General features: G+C 33.4%; 1 protein-coding gene across 4 annotated transcripts; it reads left to right on the plus strand.

Moving 5' to 3' along the window:
* The first annotated feature begins 154 nt into the window (after window positions 1-154).
* Window positions 155-24542, plus strand: LOC110644440 (uncharacterized). Of its 4 annotated transcripts, none has more exons than XM_021797210.2 (16): window positions 155-171; window positions 317-540; window positions 1244-1472; window positions 2051-2130; window positions 3233-3271; window positions 3432-3450; window positions 13251-13304; window positions 14669-14796; window positions 14880-14948; window positions 17033-17118; window positions 19263-19372; window positions 20397-20447; window positions 20651-20709; window positions 22143-22187; window positions 23209-23283; window positions 24209-24542. In XM_021797210.2, exons 2-16 carry the CDS (start codon window positions 382-384, stop codon window positions 24326-24328), a joined length of 1323 nt encoding a protein of 440 aa, XP_021652902.2. In that variant the 5' UTR covers window positions 155-171; window positions 317-381; the 3' UTR covers window positions 24329-24542. The 4 variants fall into 4 exon arrangements, 3 of the variants coding, with proteins under 3 accessions (XP_021652902.2, XP_057999520.1, XP_057999523.1); XM_058143537.1 differs by lacking the exon at window positions 155-171 and adding an exon at window positions 196-213; XR_002492820.2 differs by lacking the exons at window positions 155-171; window positions 24209-24542 and having other exon boundaries at window positions 222-540; window positions 20574-20709; window positions 23209-23262.
* The last annotated feature ends 1682 nt before the right edge of the window (window positions 24543-26224 follow it).

Below are 26224 nucleotides of genomic sequence, written 5' to 3' on the forward strand. Positions count from 1 at the left end.
ACATCAAAAATTTTATTTATTAATAATTTAATCTCAAAAATTTTAAAAATAACAAAGATTTAAAATTAGTTAGCCAGCATAAATACAACTTTTAAAATATAATAATATTCCGATTTTTTTTTGTCACCTCACCTTACCTTTGAAAGGCTCTTCACTCCATCTAAACACAGTGTAAGGTCTAAATTCTTGAAGGGTTTAGAAATGTTGGTTTAAGTGTGTAATATTCACTTATTTTACCACTTTTAGCGATTTCCTTCAATTTTGAAATCAAGAATTCAATTTGCATTGAAATGAGCAAGTCAATTTTGAATGTCAGGTCATCACACTCTTTAGAGGCTCTTTCGCTGTGCCGTAGTCACTGAGGAGTAATGCTATGAATTCATGGCATACAGTCAGTCCTTGAATCTTCGTGTTCATTCCTTGTGGAGGAGCTTTAATTACTTGGGGGGAAACTTGAAAAGAGTTCAGAGAGTTAGAAACTTCTTGTCCAATCTCAAGACAGTTGTCCCAATTCATCCTTCATCCATTTTATCTAACAAGGTAACACTCAAAATAAGAGAACAAATATGAAATACCTAAACCCTAAAAGAGGTTTCCTTATTTTTAAAGAGCTTCCTTTCTCATTCCTTTTGAAATTATTGTTTATTTTTAATTAATCGTATATCTTTGATGTGGGTTTTTCCCCCCCTTTCTTGAGTTTAAAGTGATAAAAAGTTGGGTGGAAATTCAGTGATAAATTGATAACTTTTCATTCTACTTCTATGTTGTTATTCATAATTGCCAATTATTGCAGAGATTTTTCTCTTCTTAAGTTTTAGCACTTGCTTAAGGACTAGGAAGAATCTGAGTGGGAGGGGAAGGTCTATCCTACATGGTATATACTAGCAATTGGATGATAGAAAGGGATTTAATTTAGGAATTCTGCCTTTAGAGCTTCTGAATATTCTTATGACACTCCCCACTGAAATTATGCTTCTGTTTCTGATTCGAGTTGAAAGTATTTAACTCCTTTCTTGCAGTACTTCCTTATGCCTTATATTTTGGTGGTACTTTGTGAGCTTTTCTTTGGTGCTTCTCTCTTCCTGATTTTGACAAATTCTGATCATGTTTAATATAATTATATTATTTTTTGTTGGCTATTAGGAAGTAGACATTTATTGTTATATTTTAAAAATATTATTAATGCTGGCTTTTCTAGGGGGTTTTATTTTAATATTTTTATTTGTTTTATTTGTCTTCTCAGGCCTTTTCTAGTTTATCTAATACAAGTTCAGCTTTACCTCAAGTTGTTTGCTCAACTTCTCAAAGTAATAAATTAAGCTCTTCCAAAAGTGAGCGCACGCCATATCAAGAAGCAGTCTCGGATTCTGTCAAGTGTGAAGAAAGAGCAGAGAATGCTAGTTCTTCAAATGGTAGAGTAATGCTCATAGATGGCACATCTGTCATTTACAGAGCTTACTACAAGCTTTTAGGTATGTCATAGTGCTTATTTGACTCTGACATATCAAATAATTTTTTGTATGCTGAATTTGAAGTTCTTGTTTTACTGATGTTTTTGTTGTTTTTCTGATTCTTATAATGTAGTTAGACAATAGGCTGTTTTATATGACTAATATGAAGTTTCCAATTATCACATGGAGTAAGTTTTATTATATGCTTGTTACATCTGGTGCCTCTACATCTTTTAAAGAGCTAACTTTCAATTGGATGATGTACATCTTATAGCAGTTAATATTTGTGTAGCTTAAGTTGTGTGTGGCAGGTAATTTATCAAAAAAGTAGAACAAGTATGTTGAAGATATTATTAAGTCAGATGTGTTTAAGGTCTACTCTAAGACCTCATAAAATAGTCATAGCATAATCTGGTTTGTGTTTATGGTTTCGTCTGTAACTTTGAATTTGTTATGATCAATGTATTCCTAAAAAATCACTGTTGCCTTTGCTGCACAGATGCAATCTACGCTGAAAATTAGATCAACTGATTGCTATCCTTTTTCACTAATATGTATTAGCTGCTCCTTTTTTCCCCTTCTTTTTGGATTGAGAGCAGCAAAGTTGCACCATGGTCATTTATCACATGCAGATGGCAATGCGGATTGGGTTTTAACTATATTTTCAGCACTATCACTTGTAAGTGGCATTCATTGGATTGTGAAATTTCTTTTTCTTTTTCCAACTTTATTTTTGAGGATTTTATTAAAGCATTGACCTGTTATAGTTTTCTTTTGTGTGAGTTTAGTTTGCTATCGGTATTGTATTTGTCTTAGATAACAAATTTAAAATCAAATCAATCATGTAGTATTTAGAACTTCTACATTCATTGTATCAAGATATTCAAACCTGGCCTGTTCTGCAAACTGGTAAAAGCAAAGAGTCATGGTTAAAAGGTTCAACTGGGGTAGAACCAGAATTAAATCAAATAAATATTGAAAAGTATATAAATATATAAAAAATAGAAATCTTTATTAACGATCATAAGTAATATGATAACTTTAATTAAATTTCAAATTGATAAAATTTTATAACAAATAATTTAAATTCTCATTAGGATATAAAAACTTTAAAATAATATCGAATTAATAATAATAATTATAATGCGTGATAGGGGAAATAGTTAAATTAAAATTAAAATGATAATAAAATTATTTATATTAGTGAAAATTACAGCAAGTTTACTATATTTTAAATGTTATAAATTTTCATATGTTATGAAAATAAGAGTATAGTTAAAATTATTGTTCTCTTAATGAGCTGTTAAATAATATTTGTGAAGAAAATCAGCACAATTAATTACCTGGCCAGATGGTAATTATCTCACTAAGCAAGACTTAGAGCAGAGTTTCAATTCTTTTTTCAAGAAAAAAATATTCTTTTTTTTTTTTTTTTTAGTGAGGTGATGTGGCAGCTCAAAGAGTTGTTATTTCACTCTCATTAAACTGCTCAAACCCCTTGAACCAGGACCTGATGGATCAGTTCACCATTTGTTCAGCCAGTTCAATGGGTAAATGTTGGTTTTCTTAGAAAATGGGTTTATCAACTGGACTGGATCGACCAGCAGTTTTGGTCTGGTTCTGACAATCGTGCATCGTAGACTATACAATGAAGATGGGGTCTTAACTCTTAAGTCTATTGAATATTTTGTGCATCCAATATAATGACATTAAATCAACCAATTAAATTATATTCTGATAAATTTATCAAATTCTCCAACTACTTATTGTTTATCTTGCAGGTAATTGATGTCCTGGAATTTATCCCTTCCCATGTAGCGGTATGATTTTTCCATTATGCTTGTATTTCTGTTTTGCATTTTATGATGAAAGTCAAAATTATATGTGCATTAGCTATCATGTTACTTATTTGAGTTTTTTTTTTCTTATTTTCCAAGTGGATATTGTTACTTATCAATTGGTTATTATTTTTCTTTGCAGGTGGTGTTTGATCATGATGGTGAGATAACTTTCACTGATATTTTTGGTTTGCAATTGATTCTCTTAATCATTGATCAAGCTTCATTTCTCTCATTTTACTTGTTACACAATAGTCATTTCCAGCTGTTTGACATGCTAATCAAGAATCTATTTATGCATGAGTGTAGTCTTTCAAAGGTCAACCTGAGACTGAAATTTGAATGAACAGCAAATTATGTGACTTGCAGTGTGTTCAGATATATTGTCCTAATCTGTTATAGCTTCCTTTCACATGTTTGCTTTTTTATTTATTTATTTTTGCTAAGTTCTGGTGATACATTTACTGTTTTGATGGATTATATTTTTTTAGAGGAAATACTGTATGCCGCAAGCTCCAGGCAGATTGGAGTGGTTGAGTATTTAGGTGAAACCCTTCTGGTAGTGAAGAATGTCCAATTTTTTGTTCCAGTTCATTGGCAGATTTTTTTTTTTTGGTTGGGAGGTTGGTGGGGGGAGGGGAGGGGAGAAGCTTCCTGTGGTATGGTACGGTATAGTTAGGCTACGGCGGTCATAGTTATGAGTGATATTTTTGTAATATCTAGGTTCTCAAATTCCTATTTGTAGAGGAAAATTCTGGGTAATTTTCATCCACTGTCCTTGAACTTTAGGGGTTGTTTCAATAAAGTCCTTGAATTTCAATTTCTATCACAAAAATCATTTAACTTTAATTTTATATCAGCTAAAGTCCTTCTGGTCGAATTCCGTTTGGAATTCCGGCCAAGTGCTGACCTGAACATGCCATGTTGGCTTTAATGCAATAAAATATATTTTTTTTCTCTGACACGTGTATTTTAATAATAAAAAATAATTTTCTCTCTCCATGATCTCTTTATCTTTTCTTTTCATTCAATGTGATAAACCAAAATTAATAACAAATCAAAGCCACTTGTGTTTCAATCAAAATTAATATACACAGAAAAGAAAATCAACATTTAGAATAAAAAAAATTAAAATCATAAGAAATATAAATCATCATGTATCACAATACTCATGTACAATATCAATAATTTCTATAATATTTCAATCAAACCTAGATTTATCACAATAACCAGATAAGTGCATGAGAGAGAACCCAAATTTAATCAACACATTCATCATAATACCCAGATGACTGGGTGAGAGAGAACTCAGATTCATTTACAACACCAAGATACATAAGGAAAAAAAAAAAAAAAAACTAAAGATTGAAAGAATCCACATCTAAAAGGTATTTTGGATCAACAATTTACTTGGAGAGAGTAATAAGAAGGAACAACTTCAATTAACAATGGGATATTTCTAAACAATTAATTAAAAAAAAAAACTCTCTGGACAACTTTCTACAGTAGCTAAAATTAAACAAAGATCCAAAACTCATTCAACTACAGAATTTTAGGTATCTATTTGCGAGGATTAAAGGCAATAAACCCATTTTCAATTCACGTGAACAAACGACCGTTAAAAAAAAAATTTAAACAAAGTTTAGAAAAAAGAAAGAATCAATTGGACTATAAATCTCACATTGCCCATATCATAAATAGGATAAAATGAACAAAACGCAAGGTGACTGACAATGGATCGAAAGCTAAAACTTCGAGTAGATCTGTATTGTTGGGTTTGTAGATCTGCAAACTAAACATCTCCTTGGAAGGGAGGCTTTAAAACTTCGAGCAGATGTTACTTCTATAGCATCAATTTTGAAACGGCATAGGATTGTGATGGATAAACAGATCTGGATGAAGACTTATTTGCCCATATACTCATCACAATACCAAGACATAGTTATTGATTAGACTTGGGACGGGTTGACAAGTTGATGAGGCGATGTGTGACTGCAAGTGCGAGGAGCTGTGTGACTGCAATTGCGAGGCGATGTGCGACTGCAAGTGCAACGCGATGAGATAGAAATCATACTCTGAATAGCTGTGTTTAGGGGCAGTGTTAGAAAGAGAGAGAGAATAGAGAGATAGAGAGGATATGATAATGGAGAGTGTAGAAAGAGATAATTCTTATTAATTTCAATTAATCTGTGCATGAGTATATATATACAATTGGTTCCTATAATTTGTGTTCTACTAATTAGGAAGAAATCCTAAATAAGAAATCCTAAATAGGAATACAGAATACAAAATATACAGAGAAATAATATAGTGATTGACTTTCCATAACATGGTGATTGACTTTCCATAACACTCCCCCTCAAGTTGGAGTATAGATGTTAATCATGCCCAACTTGTTACAAATGTAGTCAATCCTAGCTCCATTCAGAGCTTTTGTGAAAATATCTCCTAACTGCTCTCCGCTTTGATGTGTCTGTTGAGATGATCTGTTGTTGAATTTTTCACGAATAAAGTGACAATCAATCTCAATATGTTTGGTCCGCTCATGAAACACCAGTTAGAAGCAATATGAAGAGCGGCTTGATTATCACACCACAATTTCGCAGCGTGGAGGTCTTAAAATCTGTCTCATCTAGAAATTGAAGTATCCACATTACCTCACATATTGATTGTGCCATGGCTCTGTATTCGGATTCAGCACTAGATCGAGAAACTACACTCTGCTTCTTGCTTCTCCAAGACACCAAATTTCCTCCAATAAAAACGCAATATCCAGTAGTTGACCTCCTGTCAACCTTAGATCCAGCCCAGTTGGCATCTGAAAAACATTCAACATTCAAATGCCCATGATTACCATATAGCAAACCTCTTCTGAGCGCCCTTGGATAACACAAGATTTGTTCCAAGGCTTCCCAATGAGCAACAGTTGGGGAAGACATAAACTGACTTATCACACTAACGGCATAAGCAATGTCAGGACGAGTGACTGTAAGGTAGTTCAATTTTCCTACCAATTTCCTGTATCTCTCTGGATCTTCAAACAACTCACTATCCCTTGCTAACAGTTGTAAAGTTGGAGTCATTGGTGCGCTACAAGGCTTAGCACCTAATTTTCCTGTCTCTGTCAATAGATCGAGGACATATTTTCTTTGAGACAAGAAAATACCCTTCTTACTTCTCATAACTTCGATACTCAAGAAATACTTTAACAATCCCAAGTCTTTGGCCTGGCGAGTTTGGAGGAAGGTTTTAAGAGATGAAATACTGCAGAGTCACTCCCGGTGATGACAATGTCATCCACATAGACTACCAAGAGAATTAGATCACCTCAGTTGCCTATAAAATCTTGAGTGATCACACTTGCTTTTTGCATACCAAATTCTGTCTTGCTTCTTTGAATCTCCCAAACCATGCCCTAGGATTTTGTTTCAAGCCATAAAGAGACTTCCGAAGCCTACAAACTTTACCCAACTCCCCCTGAGCAACAAACCCAGGTGGTTGCTCCATATACACCTCCTCCTGAAGATCACCATGAAGGAAAGCATTCTTGATATCCAATTGATGCAGGGGCCAATCATATGTAGCTGCTAAAGAGATAAACAAGCGAATAGAAGTAAGTTTAGCTACAGGAGAAAAAGTGTCAGAGTAATCAATCCCATATGTCTAAGCATATCCTTTTGCTACAAGGCGTGCTTTTAACTTAGCCACGTAACCATCGGGATTTACCTTTCATGTATATACCCATTTGCAACCAATAGCTTTCTTACCCGGTGGGCAAGACAATAGTTCCCATGTACCGTTAGTATCTAAAGCCTCCATTTCTTCTTTCATAGCATCACACCCGGCCGTGATGAGACAGGCCTCATCAACGGTATTAGGGATAGGAGCAGTCTAAAGAAGTAACAAAACACCGAGAACAAGAAGACAATTGATTATAAGAAACAAAAGAAGAGATAGGGTAAGTACATGAACGTTTACCTTTACGAAGAGCAATGGGTAAGTCTATATCGTAATCATGATCGATGAGGTACAGGATCTCCCAACGGTAGGCGGTGGATGATCCGAGTCGAATCTCCAATCTCCTGGAATAAACATGAACAACGGAGGTCGAGTAGGTCTAGAGACGTATGAAGAGCAGGACTTTGGGAGAGGACTAGACATTGGTTGGACAGTATATATTAAGAGATCATCCTCCTTCCCCTGACTCTCATACACAGATGATGGAGGAAAAAATGGAGTGGACTTAAAAAATGTGACATCTGCAGAAACAAGATAACGATTAAGAGTAGGAGAGAAACAATGGTACCCTTTTTGGAGCCGGGAGTACCCAAGGAAGACACATTTGAGAGATTTTGGATCCAATTTAGTAACCTGTGGACGAACATCACGCACAAAACAGGTACAACCAAATATTCGCGGTTCAATAGTGAATTAAGATTTTGTAGGAAACAAAGTAGTATGAGGAATATCCCCATTAAGGACAGAAGACGGCATACGATTGATCAAAAAACATGCCGTAGAAACTGCATCCACCCAAAAGTGTTTAGGTACTTTCATCTGAAAAAGAAGAGCACGAGTTACCTCAAGAAGATGACGATTTTTTCTTTCGGCCACGCCATTTTGGGATGGGATATCCACACAGGAAGACTGATGAAGAATGCCATTTTGTGTCATATAAGGCTGAAATTGTGCTGAAAAGTATTCTTTGGCATTGTCACTTCTTAATATGCGCACAGAAATATTAAATTGAGTTTTGATTTTATTACAAAAGGTACAAAAGATAGAAAACAACTCAGAACGATTCTTCATTAAATATAACCAGGTAACATCGGAGTAATCATCAACAAAAGTAACAAAATAACGAAATCCAGTTTTAGATGTAACAGAACAAGGACCCCAAACATCAGAATGAACTAACTCAAAAGGAGATGAAGCCCGTTTATTGACTCTAGATACAGAAGGCAAACGATGATGTTTTGCAAACTGACACGACTCACATTCTAGTACTGAGAAAGACTGAAATTGAGGACACAGCTTCTTCATGGTAGACAAAGAAGGATGACCCAATCTACAAGGAGCTTCAAGAGGTGTTAAGGTACTGGAGCAAACAAGCGACCGCGGTACATGATTTTCCAGAATGTAGAGACCACCTGACTCGCGTCCTCTACCAATAATTTGCTTCGTCGTAAGATCCTGAAACAAACACTGGTCAGGAAAAAAGGAAACAGAACAATTTAAGGTATGAGTAAGTTTACTAACAGAAAGTAGATTAAAAGAGAATTTTGGTAGACACAAAACAGAAGACAAAGAAATTGACGAAGTCGGGTTCGCAGCCTAACCCATGACACAAGAAGTAGAACCATCACTAAAGTAATGAGAGATAGTGAGATTAGACTGAAAAGTAGATAGAATACTAGAATTACCTGTCATGTGATCTGTTGCACCAGAATCAATAACACATTTGGATGAAGAAGACACAAGGCATGTAGTGGATTTACCTGACTCGCAGCGATGTGAGGAACCGGTAGGCTTTAGAGATGCACGATCTTTGGGAAAATTGTGCAAAATCCTCGTCAGATACCAAAATAGTTTTCTAAGAGGAAGATACTGTAGAATTCTCTGCTGCCATATTTGCCATTTGTTATCGATTTTTTCTCTAAAGTTGCGGACAATTATATTTTGTATGGCCAGGCTCATGGCAATAATAACAAATGACTCCTCTTGAGTCCTCGATTAGAACTAGCCTCTCCATTACGTGATTATACATTGCACTGTAATTCCTCCTCTACTTCTTCTTCTATTACCCTGTTGTCCATTTGGATTACGGCTAATAAGAGCACTACTGGCAGGCTGTGAAGATTGAGTACTCTCTGTACGAAGGACCCTTGTGAACGTTTCATGCAAAGAGGAAATCTCGTAATCGAGAGGATCTCGAGATTTAGCGATCTCATACTCAAGGAAGGCTGCAAGAAAACTCATAATGACCGATTGCTCGTTGGGCTCTTGAACTTTCACATCGTGACTAAAAGGCAACAATACATTAAGTTCCTCATATACCCGCTTAAAATCCATAAAATAAGCCGTGAGAGACTTATCCTCTTTCTCAAAGACGGTAAAATGCCTTACAAACATCATAAATACGGAGATATTCCCTTTACGAATACGTAAAATCTAAGTAATCCATCAATTCCTTAACAAATTCACAGTGATTAATTAAACTAATTACCTCACTATGAATCGAGTTCCGAAGTTGCAAAAACAACCGAGCATCCTCCCTTAGCCAAGTTTGTCGTGTATCATCAGTGGGTGGATCTTTAGTAAGGTGATCATCCTTATCAATGCTATGCAAATAGACTCTAATAGTCTTACTCCACTCCAGGTAATTCGAACCATTAAGTTTGTGTTCCGTGATCTTAGTCATCACCGGAATCACATCAGAAATAACATTCTTATTATCTGCCATTTGTTGAGACAAAGAAAACTAACCGAAACGCTAACCCAAAGTGCTTATAGCAGCAAAATAACCCAAAATCACAAATCAAGCAAATACCAAAATAGGATCTGAGAGCCAAACCTCAGAAGTCCTTTAATGGTTATACTGGATCAGGCAACAGCACACAGTGGTGGAATGAGGGGGTTGAGACGACGCCGGCGATGTTGATCGAGGTTGAAACGGCCGGTCGGCGGCCAAGGTCTCTCCTGAGCTGGGTAGTGAAAACAAATAGTCACCCTAGATTGATGACCTGCTCTGATACCATGTAGAAAGAGATGATTCTCATTAATTTCAATTAATCTGTACATGGGTATATATATACAATTGGTTCCTATAATTTGTGTTCTACTAATTAGGAAGAAATCCTAAATAGGAATACATAATACAAAATATACAGAGAAATAATATAGTGATTGACTTTCCATAACATGGTGATTGACTTTCCATAACAGAGAGAAAGAGAGGATTGAGAGATAAAAGAGAGATTAAAAAAATGTTGTTTTATTGTTAAAATGCCACCTGGTATGAGAAACATTTTTTAAATAGTTTTTATTACACTTAGGTATGTCCACATCAGCAATCGGTCAGAGTACCCATCGGAAAACGGCTTGAGGGACTTTATGTTGTATTAAATTGAAGTTTTAAGTATTTTTGTGATACAAATTGAAGTTCAGGGACTTTATTGAAATAACCCCTAAAGTTCAAGGATGATGGATGAAAATTGGCCGGAAAATTCTTGCAACTCTATAAATAGGCATTCATAACTTTAATCCTTCATGCCGAAAAATTGCCGTGGCTCTCTGTATATTTAGGCACATTGCAAATCACATAAAATTGCTTTTGTTGCTTTGTCTCTTCTGTTTCTGTAATTGCTATTCTAATTTGTGCATATGTGTGTTGTGTGGATTATTTTTTAAATTATACTCATGATCAGGTTGAGATCTCAGATTTGGAAACTATTTGAAATGTTTAGAGACTTTAGAATTCCACAAAGGAAGAAATGAATCCCTTTGATTACTTGCTTTCTGTTCTCTTTTTCTTGTAAATTCTTCATGTGTTTGTTGCAGAGCTAAGTGTCATTTCTTCATTGATTCTGACATGATAATCAAAATTGCAGCTCTTATAGGCAGAAATCCTAATGGTCCAAAATGGCCTTCTCATCGTCCTCCTCCTCCACCTCCTCTAATATTCATCTAAATCTATTATAACCTTTAAAAGAGTTGACATCATAAAGTGTGATCTAGAATCATGAGGAAAGGATAGGCTCTGCAATGAAACAAATATCCACAAATATATCAATATCATTAATCTTGACTTTTAAGCCGTGAATTGATGTCAAATTTTGTAAATTAATAGCTTCTTTGGCATTGCTTTTCTAAAAGACATCCTTTTTTATACTTTTACAAAGAGTAGTGAGAAATTCTGTTTATGCTATTTTAGAGTTTTCAAGGCAAAAGCTTGCCGTTGACACCTTAATCAATTTTGAATTGCTTCTAATGAACATGTGCTAAAGGATGCTTTCTCAACTGCAGATATAACAACAATGCTATCTAGGTGTGCTTATGCTGTAGCTGTGGCCTGTCTATCTTATAAGTTTAATAGGATAAAATTTGTTCTTGACTGATGTATTCATTGCTCTAAAATCATCTTGTAAGGCTTAGGTTGAAGCTTTGAATGTGCAACCAAAAACCGTTAGCGGAATTATTATTTGTCTACTAAATTTGACTTGAACAATAACAAGTCAAAGTATTATGTGTTTCCATTTTGAAAAGATAATAAGAATTCATTAAGAGTATTAGTGCAGGAGCTTTTCAAATCAAATTATTGCAAATCTATGCTTCAGGGACAATGTGATAATAAACCTCAACCCTCCTCAAAAAAAAAAAAAAAAAGAAGAAAATCATGTATACAACAGATGCTGCTATTATATAAGATCTTTAATAGTCCACTTTTGAGGCATTACAATCATAGATTTACAATTTAAAATCATTGCTGTGAAGTGAACTCACAGAAGTTGTTTAAACTTGAAGAGGTTTTTTTTTTTTTTTCATTTTTTTCTTTTCAGGAGGTGGGTGGTGGCGGTGGTGGTAAGGTGATGCTGGCCAATTTGAGCTTCACTTATAGAGTGTTTTCTCATATATGTGCAAGTACAAAACATAACTCATTTTAGTTTTAATCCTAGTCTTGGTGGGATTGGCTATGTGAATCATTTTCCTCTTATCATGTTTAGAACTGCATCCTTAGTCTTTAGTAAGGTGTAGTGTTTCTAAATCCTTCCCTACTTCATCCTTTGTCATCATAGTTTTATTACACATTTTCGTACTTGTTGCGACATAAAATTGCTTCACCTTCCATATCAGTGCATTTGTTGGTCTATGATAGGTGCACCCAAATCTTCTCATTAGACCTTCTCATAACTTATCTTCAATGGATGCCACATTCTACCTTGCTACACTTGTAATTATTCCTTATCTTGTCTTTCCTCAATTTTCCACGTGTTCATCCAAGCATCCCAATATTTTGCCTTGGTAATTTTATGCAAATTTGTTTCTTCACCTCCTATGAACTATTAAAGCCTCAGTTGGGGAAAACATAGCCAGTCCTAAACTTGGATAATAATTATTACATTAGGTTACAAGTAGTGCAAAATATTGTTACATCTTTATTGTTAGAGTAGGAATGTAAATGTTATGTGACTAATTAGGGCTGTAATAAGGAGATTAAATTCCTGTAATTAAGGGATTCCTTGATTAGGGTAATTGTGTATAATTTCCTTTACAGGATCACAGAAACTGTATATATCCCCCAGAAGCTTGAGGGAATAATCAAGCTATTTTCCTCCAAATTCCTCTTCTTTCCTATTCTTCTACATTTATCATATGGATCTATACAGATATAGGCACAAGTCTCGGATACAATGTCTGATGGAACATTACTAACTTTTAGTTGTTTAGGATTTGTTTTAGGGATCATTTTAAGATACTTATTCTTAGGATTTGTCATATAATACTGACTGGCAATCTGGTATTTCCTTTTGTATGATCATATATCAGTAGTATTGGATTACTGAGGCATGTTTTATATGCATCACATTATTGGAGAAAATTATTTGTTTCATAGGATTTCTTTGTAAAAGAAGAAATCTTAGGCGCCCATTTATGCAGTGAAGTACATATTTTTGTAAATTGCTTTCTAATAATGTTTTTCTTTTGAAACATCCCAAATAATGGGCTTTGTTTTACTTATATTGACATTTTAACATGAACTAATTATATATCGGTTGGTAATGCTCACAAAGTCACAATAGTTGAAATTGTTTGGTGGTATTTCACTCTATGGTTGTCGAATGCCAATTATCCCATGTGTTCTTTTTTATTTTGGTTGGAAAATTTGGGTAAGCTGTGGGGTTATTTGGAGTGTGAAACAGCTGTTGTAAGCAAGATTTTGATAGAAAGTTTTTCTTTTCAGGAGTTCCATTTGATCATAATTGTGTTTCATTCAAAGAAAATGCCATGGCAAAAGGTATGTTTGTTCGAAATTGTCTTCACATGATGAAATTAATAATCTCCAAGAAAATAAGATGCCATATTTACAGGAAAATTTAGATTGGGCTTTATATAGTCTACATTATCGAGAGGGGATGTTTTATTTTATATATAATCTGTCCTCTCTTTGTCCTACTCATTTTTCTGAAACTATAGGTAATACTGATAGAGTGTAGCTAATGCACATGTTATTGTAGAAAATTGCATCACTTTATCATTTTCCCACTTGAACAGTTGAATTCTTGGCAAATCTGAATGCTTTAATAGTTTTTCTCTTTTTCCCCCTTATTTTGAAAACTCTGTTAGTTTATTGTGAGGTTCAATTCTTTTGTTTGATTTCCATTTCTCCAAGTATTTGTTTGTTGCATTTATTTGGACAGGATTAAAGTTTTTCTTTCTTTCCCCCTTAACTTTTGGATTCTAGACTTTTGGACTGAAAGCAATAAAGTACAGTATAGCTAATTAAAGTCTTAAAGTGGGAGATAGTAGGTTAGCAGATTTTGTTTTGACTTGGACTTGCCTGTATCAACATCCCACCAATATGCTTTACTTTGTGCATGAATGTTCAATGGATGGGGACATAATTTATGCGCACTTGGGTTACTTTGATTAGTGCATTGTTTCTTCTTTGCGACGTTTAGATCCATCTACTGTTAGAATAAATGCCTAGGAATGAACTTAGGATTTTTAAAAGTGAAGTTGCTAATGAATATGCTACAGCAGTGTCTATAATATTTATTTATAAATGATGGAAGCCATACAAGTTCATTTCTTATTAATTAAAATGGTTGAGGTTTTAAAGGATTGATTTGAGCAGGCTGTAAATTGTGTTGTATGATTCATATGTTATTAAAATATAGCAAACGATTGGTGGTTGCTTCTAGTAATCAAATGACTGTACTCTGGTCATTGCTTTTGCACTAGTCATTTCAATTTCTATAGTTTGAGCTGCTACCTAGTGTTGCCCTTGCTTCTGCACCCAACATGTGCGCCAAGCATTTTTAAAGTGACTATGAAGGTCTGTGTGAGTAAACCTACGAATATTGCTTTTTGATAGTTTCAGATCCAAAAGGCTGGTTCTATTAAATTATTATAATATATAAACAAGTCAACTAGAATTAAGTCAATGAGGCTTTATACTGAAACTTCATGGCATTGGCTTTTTAGCTCCTTTTCCATCATTTAGGTCCACCCCTTTCTTGAAATTATATTGTGTTATTTTGTTATTCACAGTTTTGAATTTGGTTGTGCTACATATTTTTTTGCGTAGATCATATTTTGTAGGTTTGATTTGATTCTACATTAGTTTGCCTAATTGCATATGCATTTTTTCTTTTGAAGGTTTGAATTTTCGTCATACTTTATATCCTTCATACAAGAGCAACCGCCCCCCGACACCTGATACCATAGTTCAAGGGCTTCAATACTTGAAAGCTTCTATAAAAGCTATGTCTATTAAAGTGATTGAGGTAAATATCTGTAAATTGCAGATGCTAGTAATTTTTTTTCTCTGGTTGTAGACGATAATTGATCAAGAGTTCACACAAGGCAGGTACCAGGGGTAGAAGCAGATGATGTGATTGGAACATTAGCTGTAAGGAGTGTTGATGCTGGGTTCAAGGTAATTATTTGGAGGTCTATTTGGCTGAAATTGATGAATGTCTCCTTGAAATATGAGCAGAATTTTACTTTATTTCTATTTTGGTTCAGGGCAAGATTGATAAGATTTTGAAACTTGAAAACTATTTCTGTTGTTTCCCTAGTGAAATAAAATATTAATTATTGTAGGCTCGATTTTCTTTTGCTTGAGGAAAATAATTAAAAAAAAAATTCACCACATATATATACATGGAGTGCATTGTGCAATTGCTATCAAGTCAGTATGGTATTACTTATTAGGATCTGCTTCCCCTTCAACATGTTCAGCCTACGCTTCAAATGTTTCTTGACTTCTACTGCTTATCATATACATACTCTATATTGCAGGTTAAGGATCCTATTCAGCATTTATAATCTGTCTTGTATTTTCTAAAGATAAGTTCTATTCATGATTCTTGCATATACAAGATGGCAAAACCCTGCTACTTCATAAGGAATATAAAGATAGATCTTGATCCTTAAAGTTCATTGCATTTTTCTCCATCCACATAAACCAGAAATTCGAGAAAAATATTGTGCCAAAGGGTCCCCTTCGAAATCCTATGAAACAAATCGTAAATTCTCTGAAGTCTACAGGAAAATCCTTATTCCCTAAATGTGTTGAACTCCTTTTTCGAAAGATGACAATTAACAAAGCATAACAAAGAAAAGATGGGCATGAACTCTAGACCACTAAAGCATAACAAAGGAAAATCCTTATTCCCTAAGTGATATAGCTTTCTGTGGTCTCTGCATCGTCAACGAATTTTTTGGTGTCAATCCCATTAAAAATTGTATGGAGAAAAGGTGTTAACTTAGGAGCATGTGTGAGTTATGATCGATAGCTATTGCTAGGGATCATATAATTGCATCGATAAGCTTAATTTGAAAGGAAAAAATGACTGTAGCAATAATCATGGCCATTCGTTTTCTTTTTCACATTTTTAACTATATTTTGTGATTTCCTCATGATTTTTTTTTTCAGTTTTTTGAAGTATTAAGAAATAATCAATGATTACTTCTATTGTCAATTGCATGTATAAGTTAATATTTCTTATTGATGCTTTTGATTGATGAAATAGTTGTACTGGGTGAAAATGGAGCTGAGATTAGCTAGGTGCTGGAATGTTAGAAGAACACCCTTGAGTCTGGTTTCACTGTTTAAAGTTAAGTAGAAGTAAAATGGAATATATGCATTGTTATTTTAGCCATGCAAGGGGAATGGAGTACAAGATTTACCAAGTGATAGGTTCTGTAATATAAGGATGAGGAGTGGAGTGGACTTAGGAGGATGTTACTCATAGGATCAAGGTGGAATGGTTGAAATGGAGAAATGCAGGAGTGTCTTCTCTGATCATAAATTCTGACTAAGTTGAAGAGGAAGTTCTACTAGATAGCAATTTAATTGACTTTAATTTATGACAATGACTATTAGGTTGATAATAAGTGAGCCACTAGATGAAGGTACTGAAGTTGATGCATGGAAATGTTGGATGATTGTATAAAAAATGAGCATGTTCTTAGAAAGTTTGAGGAATACCTACTAAAGAAAAGTTGAGAGAGGGATGATTGAAATCATATGACCATTTCCAGCATGGACAGGCATGCTCCAGCAAAGAAGATAAGGGCATATCTAATTTATGGGAGTGGAGTAGATGAGAAGTAGATCCAGATTCCAGGATGACATGGGGTAAGTGGTCAATAAGGATTTATCATTGCTTGCCTGACAGAAACTGTATTTCAAACATAGAATGAAGAAGGGTCCATATAGCTGGCTCCAGTTGATTTGGATTGAGGTTGAGTTGACTTTCTCTTCATCGAGTTGGGTATTAAAAGTGTTTTATTGGTTTTATGTATTGTGTAAATTCTTCTCTATAGTTTCAAAAAGTTGAGCTTTTGATCACTTTAGCAAATTTCTTATAGCTGAATGCCTCTTCTCCCAATGAAAGGCAAGGCATTCTTCCTGATTTACATTATCACAATGGGGAGTGGTAATATAGTAATTTGACTAAAGAGTTATTCTTTTTTTTTTTTGGCAAGTCACTAATGATTGTACTTTTGTAACAGGTACGAGTTGTTTCTCCAGACAAAGACTTTTTTCAGATTCTTTCTCCTTCATTACGCCTTTTACGAATTGCATCACGTGGCCTTGAGTTAGTATCCATTGACAACTTAATGCTACATTAGTTGTGTTAATATTTGTTAGCAATTGAGGTTGAAGTCTAGAGAAGTTTTCTCATATTCTAGAAACCATGTCATTTTTTGATGCTCAAGTAACTTTGAACCCTGTATGGTGTATGAGTATCATCAAGTTGGTAACTGGATTGGATATCTTTTTTTTTTTAATTTCTGGTTAGATATTCTGAATTTGATTTTATTTCATAGATATATATTTCTTAAAATTAATAATGGCAATGTAAATATGTGTGTGAACATACATATATGTTTTTCAACATTAATACTAGCCACATATTTTTCTAGGAATAAAGCCTGAATTGGCCGCTGCTATTTGGTGATGTCTAATGTCTAATTTTGTCTTTTGAGCCTTTTTTTTTTCCCCTGGGGGTGACCACTTTCCACTTATGGTCAATTTATCCAAATGTCTGACAGAGTAATAAAATGTCATTATTTTATTTTTTTAAATGATAAAAATTTTAACATTTCAAAAATAAGAAGAATAATCTCTTGAACAAAGTCTACAATATAAAATGAAAAATTGGTAGAATAAAAATCTCTACACCTAGAATCAAAATCAAGAACAAAAAAAGTTCCAAAATCAATTGCAACTCAAACTCCATCATCGGCCATCACATACTCCGCTCAAGCTTTTGTTAACATTTCACAGTGAGGGGCACCTCCTCTCTCATTGACCTCTTCACTATGATTTGCAGGCTTTACCTATCTCAAAGAAAGACCTATAACTAAATATGGCCAAGGGGGCAAATCTGCATAACGAAACAAAGACCAGGCATAGACTGTAATTTATGGCAATAGACTTGGGGCAAATCTTACCTTTCTTCAATCATTTGGTTCATCTCTACATCTTTGAACCAATCAGCAAACTTTTGGACTTCTTTTGACCACTAACACTAGTGTGATCACTGCCATTTGCTTTGGCAATGGTTGTATGACAGTACAACTGCTGTGTGCTTGTTCTTCACTGCCAGGAACTTATACTTTTTGGTGCTGTTGTTGTAACATCAGTTCTTGATGTTGGCTGTGGTGATGGGTATTCTTTAATTTTTTGGTACTGAGTAAATTTTGATGTGTTAGTGGAATCATTTTAATAATGTATTTTTATGGAATTATGGAAATGATCAATCAAGCTAAAGGAGTTTATAGCGAAATTACATATAGCAAAATGTATTTATCAATTTTAAAGAGCTATTACAAACACTCAAGAAGTATGTGCCATCAGAATCTTGCTGGGCCACTAAGATTTACTTTTTCAAATTTATATTTTGTTCAAAATCCATATTGGTGCAGTTGAAACCTAAGACCTCAATATTCTATATGCTGCACACCTCATTTGATTATGATTCATGAATTCAAACCGGATCGTATTGCAACTAGAACTAGTAATCAAATGGTATATAAATGTAACCTTTGATGTTGTTAGGTATCCCACATCAGTTAGGTAATGTGGTTCAGCAGTCCTCCCCCCTTGAGCTAGCTTTTGGAGTGAGTTAAACTCGGTCCATTATTTTAACATGGTATCAAAGCCTCCCTAACTGGTGTTTGGGCCTTCCATAAATGTTTCAGGCTCTAGGTGTTAGTCCTAGGCGTGGGGGTTTGTGTTAAGTATCCCACATCATTTAAGTATGTGGGTAATGTGCCCCTTATAAAGATTTAGGCAATCCTCCCCCTTTGAACTAGCTTTTGGGTTGAGTTAGACTCAGTTCATTTTCTTATCTGATGCATTAAACACTTTATTTGCTCATGCATTCTACACTAGTTCCTTTCAGATCACATTCTCTATAATGTATTGGATGTTAAAGTGCTTATTATATGGAATGTATCAATGTCAACTTTTATCCCCCATGTTTAGCCAATTATATGCAATTTTGATTTCCTCAAAGAACTTGTAATATTATAGAATTTTTTGGGAATAAGTGAGGATAAAGTTAATTAAGAAGCGTTGAAGTTATTTATTTACTTTTGGCATTTTATGAAGGTGCTTTTGCCACCTACAAATTAAAATGGCCTTTTTCTTTTTCTTTTTTTTTTTCCGGTTTATTTAAAAGTTTGTTTTAAATTTATAGTCTGAGGCTTTGAATTTTATTATTTTGATTGCCAGGATGGTTTCATTTGGAATGGAAGATTTTGCAAACTTATATGGAGAATTGAAGCCTAGTCAGTTTGCTGATGTAATGGCTCTCATGGGTGACAGATCTGATAACATTCCAGGTTACCATGTGCATCTTTATCGATTATTTAATTATACTATGTCACTTTTTATACACAAATTTGTTAGTTATTTTATCCATGTGGTTATTTTCTTTGAAATTCAACTTAAGGTCAACACACTTATGTTCCTTTTCTCACCATTAAAAACAATGTCTGCTGCCAAAACAGCATCCAAGATCTATTTCCTGTCTATGAAAGAGCTCTGGTGGAAGAAATAGTTTCTCCCAAGAGGGCAGTCATGCTTACGCACAACACCTTGTGACATTTTATTTATGTTAGGAGCAAAACTGATGGGACAAAAATTCTTGACCCTATTGGAGCAATTTAATTTTTGAAACAAGATTAATGAATGTTTGTAATAATATTTCCAATTACATCTCTTGCAGAAAACGTCATTGAAAAACCTTTATCTTCCTTGACAATATTTCAGCAGTCCTAAAGGAAAGGCATAGTAAAACAATTTGCACTGAATTGGTTTATCTGGTTTATCCCTATTTATTTCAGAATTTGCCCTCATAACCTATTCTTTCTCATAGAGACTCTCAAACAATCTAGTGCTTTTTCAGAGATAGGATAGGACAAAAAAATACAATCCTGCAATTGTGGACGCCAGGCCAATCTTTTCAGAGTAAAGATCCCTACAAAGTCAATGATCTCATCAACATTCAACCTACTATCCCTGAAACCCTTTGCAGCATCAAACTCCAACTCTTTTGTAAACTCTTTCACCTTTTACTGTAAGTCATCCTGTGAAAAAAGTCTGAATTGATGATTTACCAGAATAATTACAGTGCTCTTTCATTGTGTCTTTAAATCTTGAATTCCCCAAGTAAGATAAAACTTTATATCTAGCCTTTGCTCAGAGTTTAGTACTAGCAAGGGAAGCACTTGAAGAATGCTTAAAATTGTATATAGAAGGAAATCAATTTGTAAGAATTGTTAAGCATCTTTCCTTCTCCTTCACTCTGAGATCCAATTAAGCCTGAAGCTTCCATAACCAACGTGCTATTCTTAATAAATGCAGGAGTTGAAGGAATTGGAAGTGTCCATGCTGTGCAACTGATCACTAAATTTGGTAATGTGTCATGTCTTAAATATTCTTTTGGAAATGTGGAAGATGTTGAATATGTTCTTGCACTTTGTATTATGGAATTGGCAAGTTAAAATGAGATTTTTTTTTTTTTTTTACTGTTTCTTGCAGAGGAAATGGGGACTTGTAATATGCCTCCACAGAATAGTAATGTGGTAACTTGTTTTGATCATCATTTCTTTTGGCAGGCACATTAGAGAATTTGTTACAATGCGTTGATCAAGTCGAAGGGGAACGCATCAGAGAGGTAGAATGTCCAGTTACAGTGCAATATAAATCAAGTGCTTTATAAAACTAGTTCTTGCTGTCTTTTTATTACAATTTATTATTTATTTGGTGGTCAAAAAGATTAAAGAGTACTATGAAATTTGTGCTTTTCCCTTTTTTGTGGAGAATTTGGGAGTAGAGAATGCCTGCATCCAAACTTCAGGTTTCTTCTTTACTCTCTGTTTAGGAATAAGATGGAAGCAGTGAGGAATTATTATTATTATTTTTTTGTATATGTTGGGGGATGGGGGTGGGGGTGGTGGGGAGGTATTGAAATGGTAGGGTAGGGAATTGTATTTCCAGTCCACCATTTCAGGCATGAGAAGAAAGTGACTGATAGAAAAATAGACAGTATACTTTCCTATATAGGCCTGCCAAAACCTCTCTCCAAATTGAAGAAAAAGGAAAGCAAAAATCGTACCGTTTTCTTCATTCAGTGATGAAATTATGTCCTGGCCTCCTTTTAGACTAAACTTAAACGTAGCCTTTGCATTTCATGAAATTACCTCCTCCTCCTCCTCCTCCTCCTCCTTCTTCTTCTCTCTCTTTCTCTCTCTCTCTCTCTCTCTCTCTCTCTCTCTATTTGTGTTTCTTTTTCACCCAATTGATATCGTACAGGTAGAGGCATATTGTTTTCATGCCCCCTTAGTTGCAGGCTTAGAAATTTTGTGTATGTTCAAATGAACAAATGTTTTTAATCTTCTAGGGATTATAGGATATAATTGTAATTCTTGCCTTTCACAATTCCCGCCTTTCACAATTCCCTCTTCCAAACAAGAAAGAAAACTATAGTCTCCTATAACTTCTCTATTCCCTCATTCTCTCTCTCTCTCTCTCTCTCTCTCTCTCTCTCTCTCTCTCTCTTTTCTTAATCAAACACAAAGTTAATTTTTTTAACCAAACACAATGTTGATCTGTTGGTGTGCAAGGTGGTTTTCTTCGGTTTTCTCTGATTGAAGCATAGAAACTCAGCTAAAATTTATGCAAGTTGTTTGTTGATGCTTGAAACACTTTCTATATTTGATTTATAATAAATGGGTTACCACCTGAAGCTATAACTACAAAATATTGTGTGTGGCTGCAACAATATCATACTAGTCTCATCCTATTTTTAATGTCATTATATTGACACTAGATGTATGTGTATGCAATTTTCTGGGAAGAGGAGAAAAAACAAATCAAGAATTTTCCTATAGGATATTGTACCTATAATTGGAACAAGTTATTTCCATTGTGTTGTATATAAGTTCAGTGAACATATCTGTGTCTCTCTGTCTACTTCATATTAGTTCTCACTAACAAATATGAGTACAAAAATCTCTTTTCCCATTTTCCTAATAACTTTGCTTTTTTCCTTTTCCTCATATTGCTAAATCATTTTGTTTTTCTCTGCCTCATTCTGTCCTCTTGTAGGCCTTGCGAGCAAATGCTGATCAGGCCATCTTAAGCAAGAACTTGGTAATTTTTGTATGCCTTGCTATTTTAGCTTTGTTCTTGTGGATTATTATTTTTTCCCTTCTTGAAGCCTATAAATAGCTTATCAAAGCTAATCTATTTGTGCATTTATGATCTGTGCACGGAGGCTTGTACGGCTGATCATTAGAGTAAATACAACAACATATAGCCTCTTTATAATTGATATCAAAAGATGCTATCTGGGATGCCTTCCTTTTTCAAAGTTCAACTCTGGGCCACAATTACAATGTGATAACGAAAAATTGATCTTGCTTAGGTGATCACTTTTGTTCATACATAATTATTGTGAATATTCTATCATTTTTCAACTTTTGAGGTTTGGATTTTTCTAGCCTACCCATTTTAGAGGTGGAAAATTTTCACTTAATCCACTAGGCCCACGTAGTTAAAATCTGAGTTGGGCCTGCTGTAGAAATAATTTGGGCAGGTATAGCCTATTACAGAGGCCTAGTTCAGGAATATGGATATATTCTACTCAAACCTCATGCTATTGCCTTGGATTCAAGTTCTTCAAATTTTCTCTCATTTGATGGGTATTTCCCTCATTTCATCCCTCCCTCATTGGTTGCTTTCTAAATTATCTAACTCTCTTTTTGCTCCAATTACAGCCAAATTTCTCCATATAACTTTGCTGTGCCACATTTTTCTGTGGCTGTTTTCATTGTCAGAGTAATGAAGGTAGAATCTGGCTAAATGCATTGCTGGTGTAATAATGATGAGCCAAGTTTAGTGTCCCATTTGAGTCAGTTTCAGCACTTTTTTTTTGTTCCCCAAAACAAATGCTTGAAAAATATAGTCAACATTGCATGACAATCCATTTGCCAGACTTGTTATAAGCCTGCTTTATGTTTTGAATGATTTAATTGCTGTTGTTACCTTATTGTCCTAATGGGTTGCTTAAGTGCAAAGCTTATGGACTATGTTGATGTGTGTGTGTATATATATATATATATATATATATATATATATATATATATATATATTTTTTTTTCTGTTATCATAGGCACTGCTACGTTCAGATCTTCCGTTCTATATGGTACCATTTACCACTGAGGATCTCACATTTAAGAAGCCTGAGGTTTGTGTAACTGAAATTATTAATCCAAATTTATCTATATTATATGCAATTGCTTAGCATAGTCTACTTCAAGTGAATGCTCAAATTTTGAGACTCTCATTGGCTGATGGCAATAGTACCTATGAAGCTTGTCACTTTAATGTCTGCGCTTTCCGTGATCGTCCTAGAACTTCAATAGAAAATAACTAAAGAGAGATCTTATCTCACTATTATATTCATGATTCGAGTCCTGTTCTCTACTTGCATAGTTTACTTGTCTCATTTAGGGATTCTCAAGCATTCCCAATCTAATTTTACAACTGTGGTTTCTCTTAAGAGTGTAGTGCACTATTGCTTTTCCAAAGGCTTTTTATCCTATTCCCTTTTATTCACTATCAGTCTTGCCTCCTGGCATAAATGGTTTGAAAGAGTTGGTGTATATACTATTTTGTCCGGGTGTTCCCTTGATGGTGGCTATATTTATTGTTGGTTTTTGAACTCAAAAATCATTTTCTGCTACTTCCCTTTTTTGTTTATGGCTTTCATCCTTTTCAAAATGTGAAAAAGCACCATAGTGAATCTATCTGTAAGCGCTGCTGTGAGTATTGCAAAATGATACAACAATTTTATCATTCATCTCCAAAAATTTATGTTACTCTGACATTCTGTGTCCTGGCACTTGTGTAGTTTAAATGCTCAACACCCTTGCTCTCACTTTCATAAAATATGGTAATGCTAATATTTCCTCATATCACATTTATCATTTAATTTTGACCCATGAAATTAATTTTAATTAGCTGCTTGGAAAACAACATGAATATTCTAGGATATAGCTTGTGAAACAAACTGTTCATGCATTATGGATTTTTGTTTGCCTTGGAAAAAAATAGTTGCTTTTATACAGTTTTGTGTATGCTGCAACTTCTCATACTTTGGACTAATGCAGGACAATGGAGAGAAATTTACAAGCCTTTTGAATGCTATTGGTGCTTATGCAGAAGGATTTTCAGCAGATCCCATCATCAGAAGGGCTTTCTATTTATGGAAGAAGCTTGAAGCACAATGATATTTTCTGTTGTCAGTTCAAGCGATCAAAAGCCCCAGCAGCAGAGCTTTTTGTTTGTTCACTAAGTTGAGATATCATCGTTGGCATTTAATTTCCTCAGTTTGGCCAGCAAATGAGAAATGTTGGGGATTAATTGTACCTATAAGAGGGACCAACTAGTTGTCTTAACTCCATATTATTTTACCACATGAAGCTGTGTAAGGTTTTTTCCCAATATTTGTTCCATTATACATAGGGGCGTACAGAGGCGGAGCCAAAAAACTTTTATCGAGGGGCTGAGTTAATTATTATCTATAATATGCATAAATGTGCTAATGAGGGGACGATTCTATATTATTTATAATATTAAAAATTTTAATGTTACAAAATTACAATTAAAATAAAAAAGACTTATATTACCAATTATTAAAATAATATAAATTATATTATTTTAAAAAATAAAATTCAATTGGTATCAAATTATTATATTACATATTTATATAAAATTCATTGAATTGAAACTCCAAATAGTTCGATATATGGCATCATAATATAAAACTAAAAAGAATAATCATTAAAATTAAATAGACATAAAAAAATTAGAGATTAATAAAATAATAAAGTAAATATATCACATAAAAATAAATGTATATTTAATCTAATCAATCAAAATTTGCATGGAATTTGAGATATCAATTTTATCTACTTGCACATATGTAAATAAAATAATTTTTTAGTTTAAATGAAAGAAAGGAAAGAAAGCAAAACGGGAGAAGAAATTAAAAAAAATTATATTACCCATAGAAAAAGAGGAACAAAAATAAAATAATAATTTTAATTTGTAAATATAAAAATATGAATAATTAATTTTTAATTGAATTGTTGTACTTATTTAATAATAATCAAATAATTTGTATATTCAAATTTAAACTATGATATATAAATTATAAATTATAAATTATCAGACACCAATAGAAAATTTAAGGGGCTAATGAAAAAAAATTCACTACATTTATCTAATATTTTATAAATATTTAGACAAATTAACAAAAATTTTAAGAAATAAATAACAAATATAAAAATTTACACATATTATAATATTTTAAAAAATGCTTAGGTGTTAGGGCCTCCTTAGTTTCGCATATAAGGTGTAAATGAGTTGAACTGTATGAGATTTGATTTGACTTATTTTCTTTACAAGTTGAACCCAAACTTAATTTTTTGTCTCAAATAAATAAGTTGAGTTAGAACTCATTAATACCTCAACTCATTGGACAAGTTTGTGATGTCTTGTTTATTAGCTTGTTAGACTAGCACCTTAGATTGGAATTTTGAGTATTTATATTAACTGTTATATTTCACAATGCTATAAATAAATTAATTTTGGTTGACTATGAAATAGTATATTATTAAATATTATTTAAAATTATAATATAATTAAATTATTCAAAATATAGTTATAAAATTGAAAGATAATTAAATAGAGTTTTTTTTTAATAAATTTCATTATTATGATTTATGCACTATCTGCTGTGTAAGAACTCATTTATAATTTTATTTATTAATGTTGAAAGGTAAATGTGGACTCTTCTCTAATTTATTGAATTACAAGACAAATAAAATTAGAATTTTGATTTACCATTGAGAAAAATAATGGTTATAATTTAATAAAACCTTTTAAAAATATTTAATAAAAATAATTCATATAAATATTTAGTTAATACAGTATTCTATTTATTTATTACTTTGAAATTAAAAAACTAAAAGAATTTTTTTAATTATTTAAATAATTTTAAAAAATAATTCATAATATATTAAATTTAATTATAAATTAAATTTTAATATTTTCTAATTAATACCATCAATACCAAACTTACATGGTTATTAAATCTGATTCGGAACTTGATCAGGCTAAAA

This window comes from Hevea brasiliensis, chromosome 1 (genome assembly GCF_030052815.1).
Source record: "Hevea brasiliensis isolate MT/VB/25A 57/8 chromosome 1, ASM3005281v1, whole genome shotgun sequence".
In the NCBI taxonomy this organism is placed as follows: domain Eukaryota; kingdom Viridiplantae; phylum Streptophyta; class Magnoliopsida; order Malpighiales; family Euphorbiaceae; genus Hevea; species Hevea brasiliensis.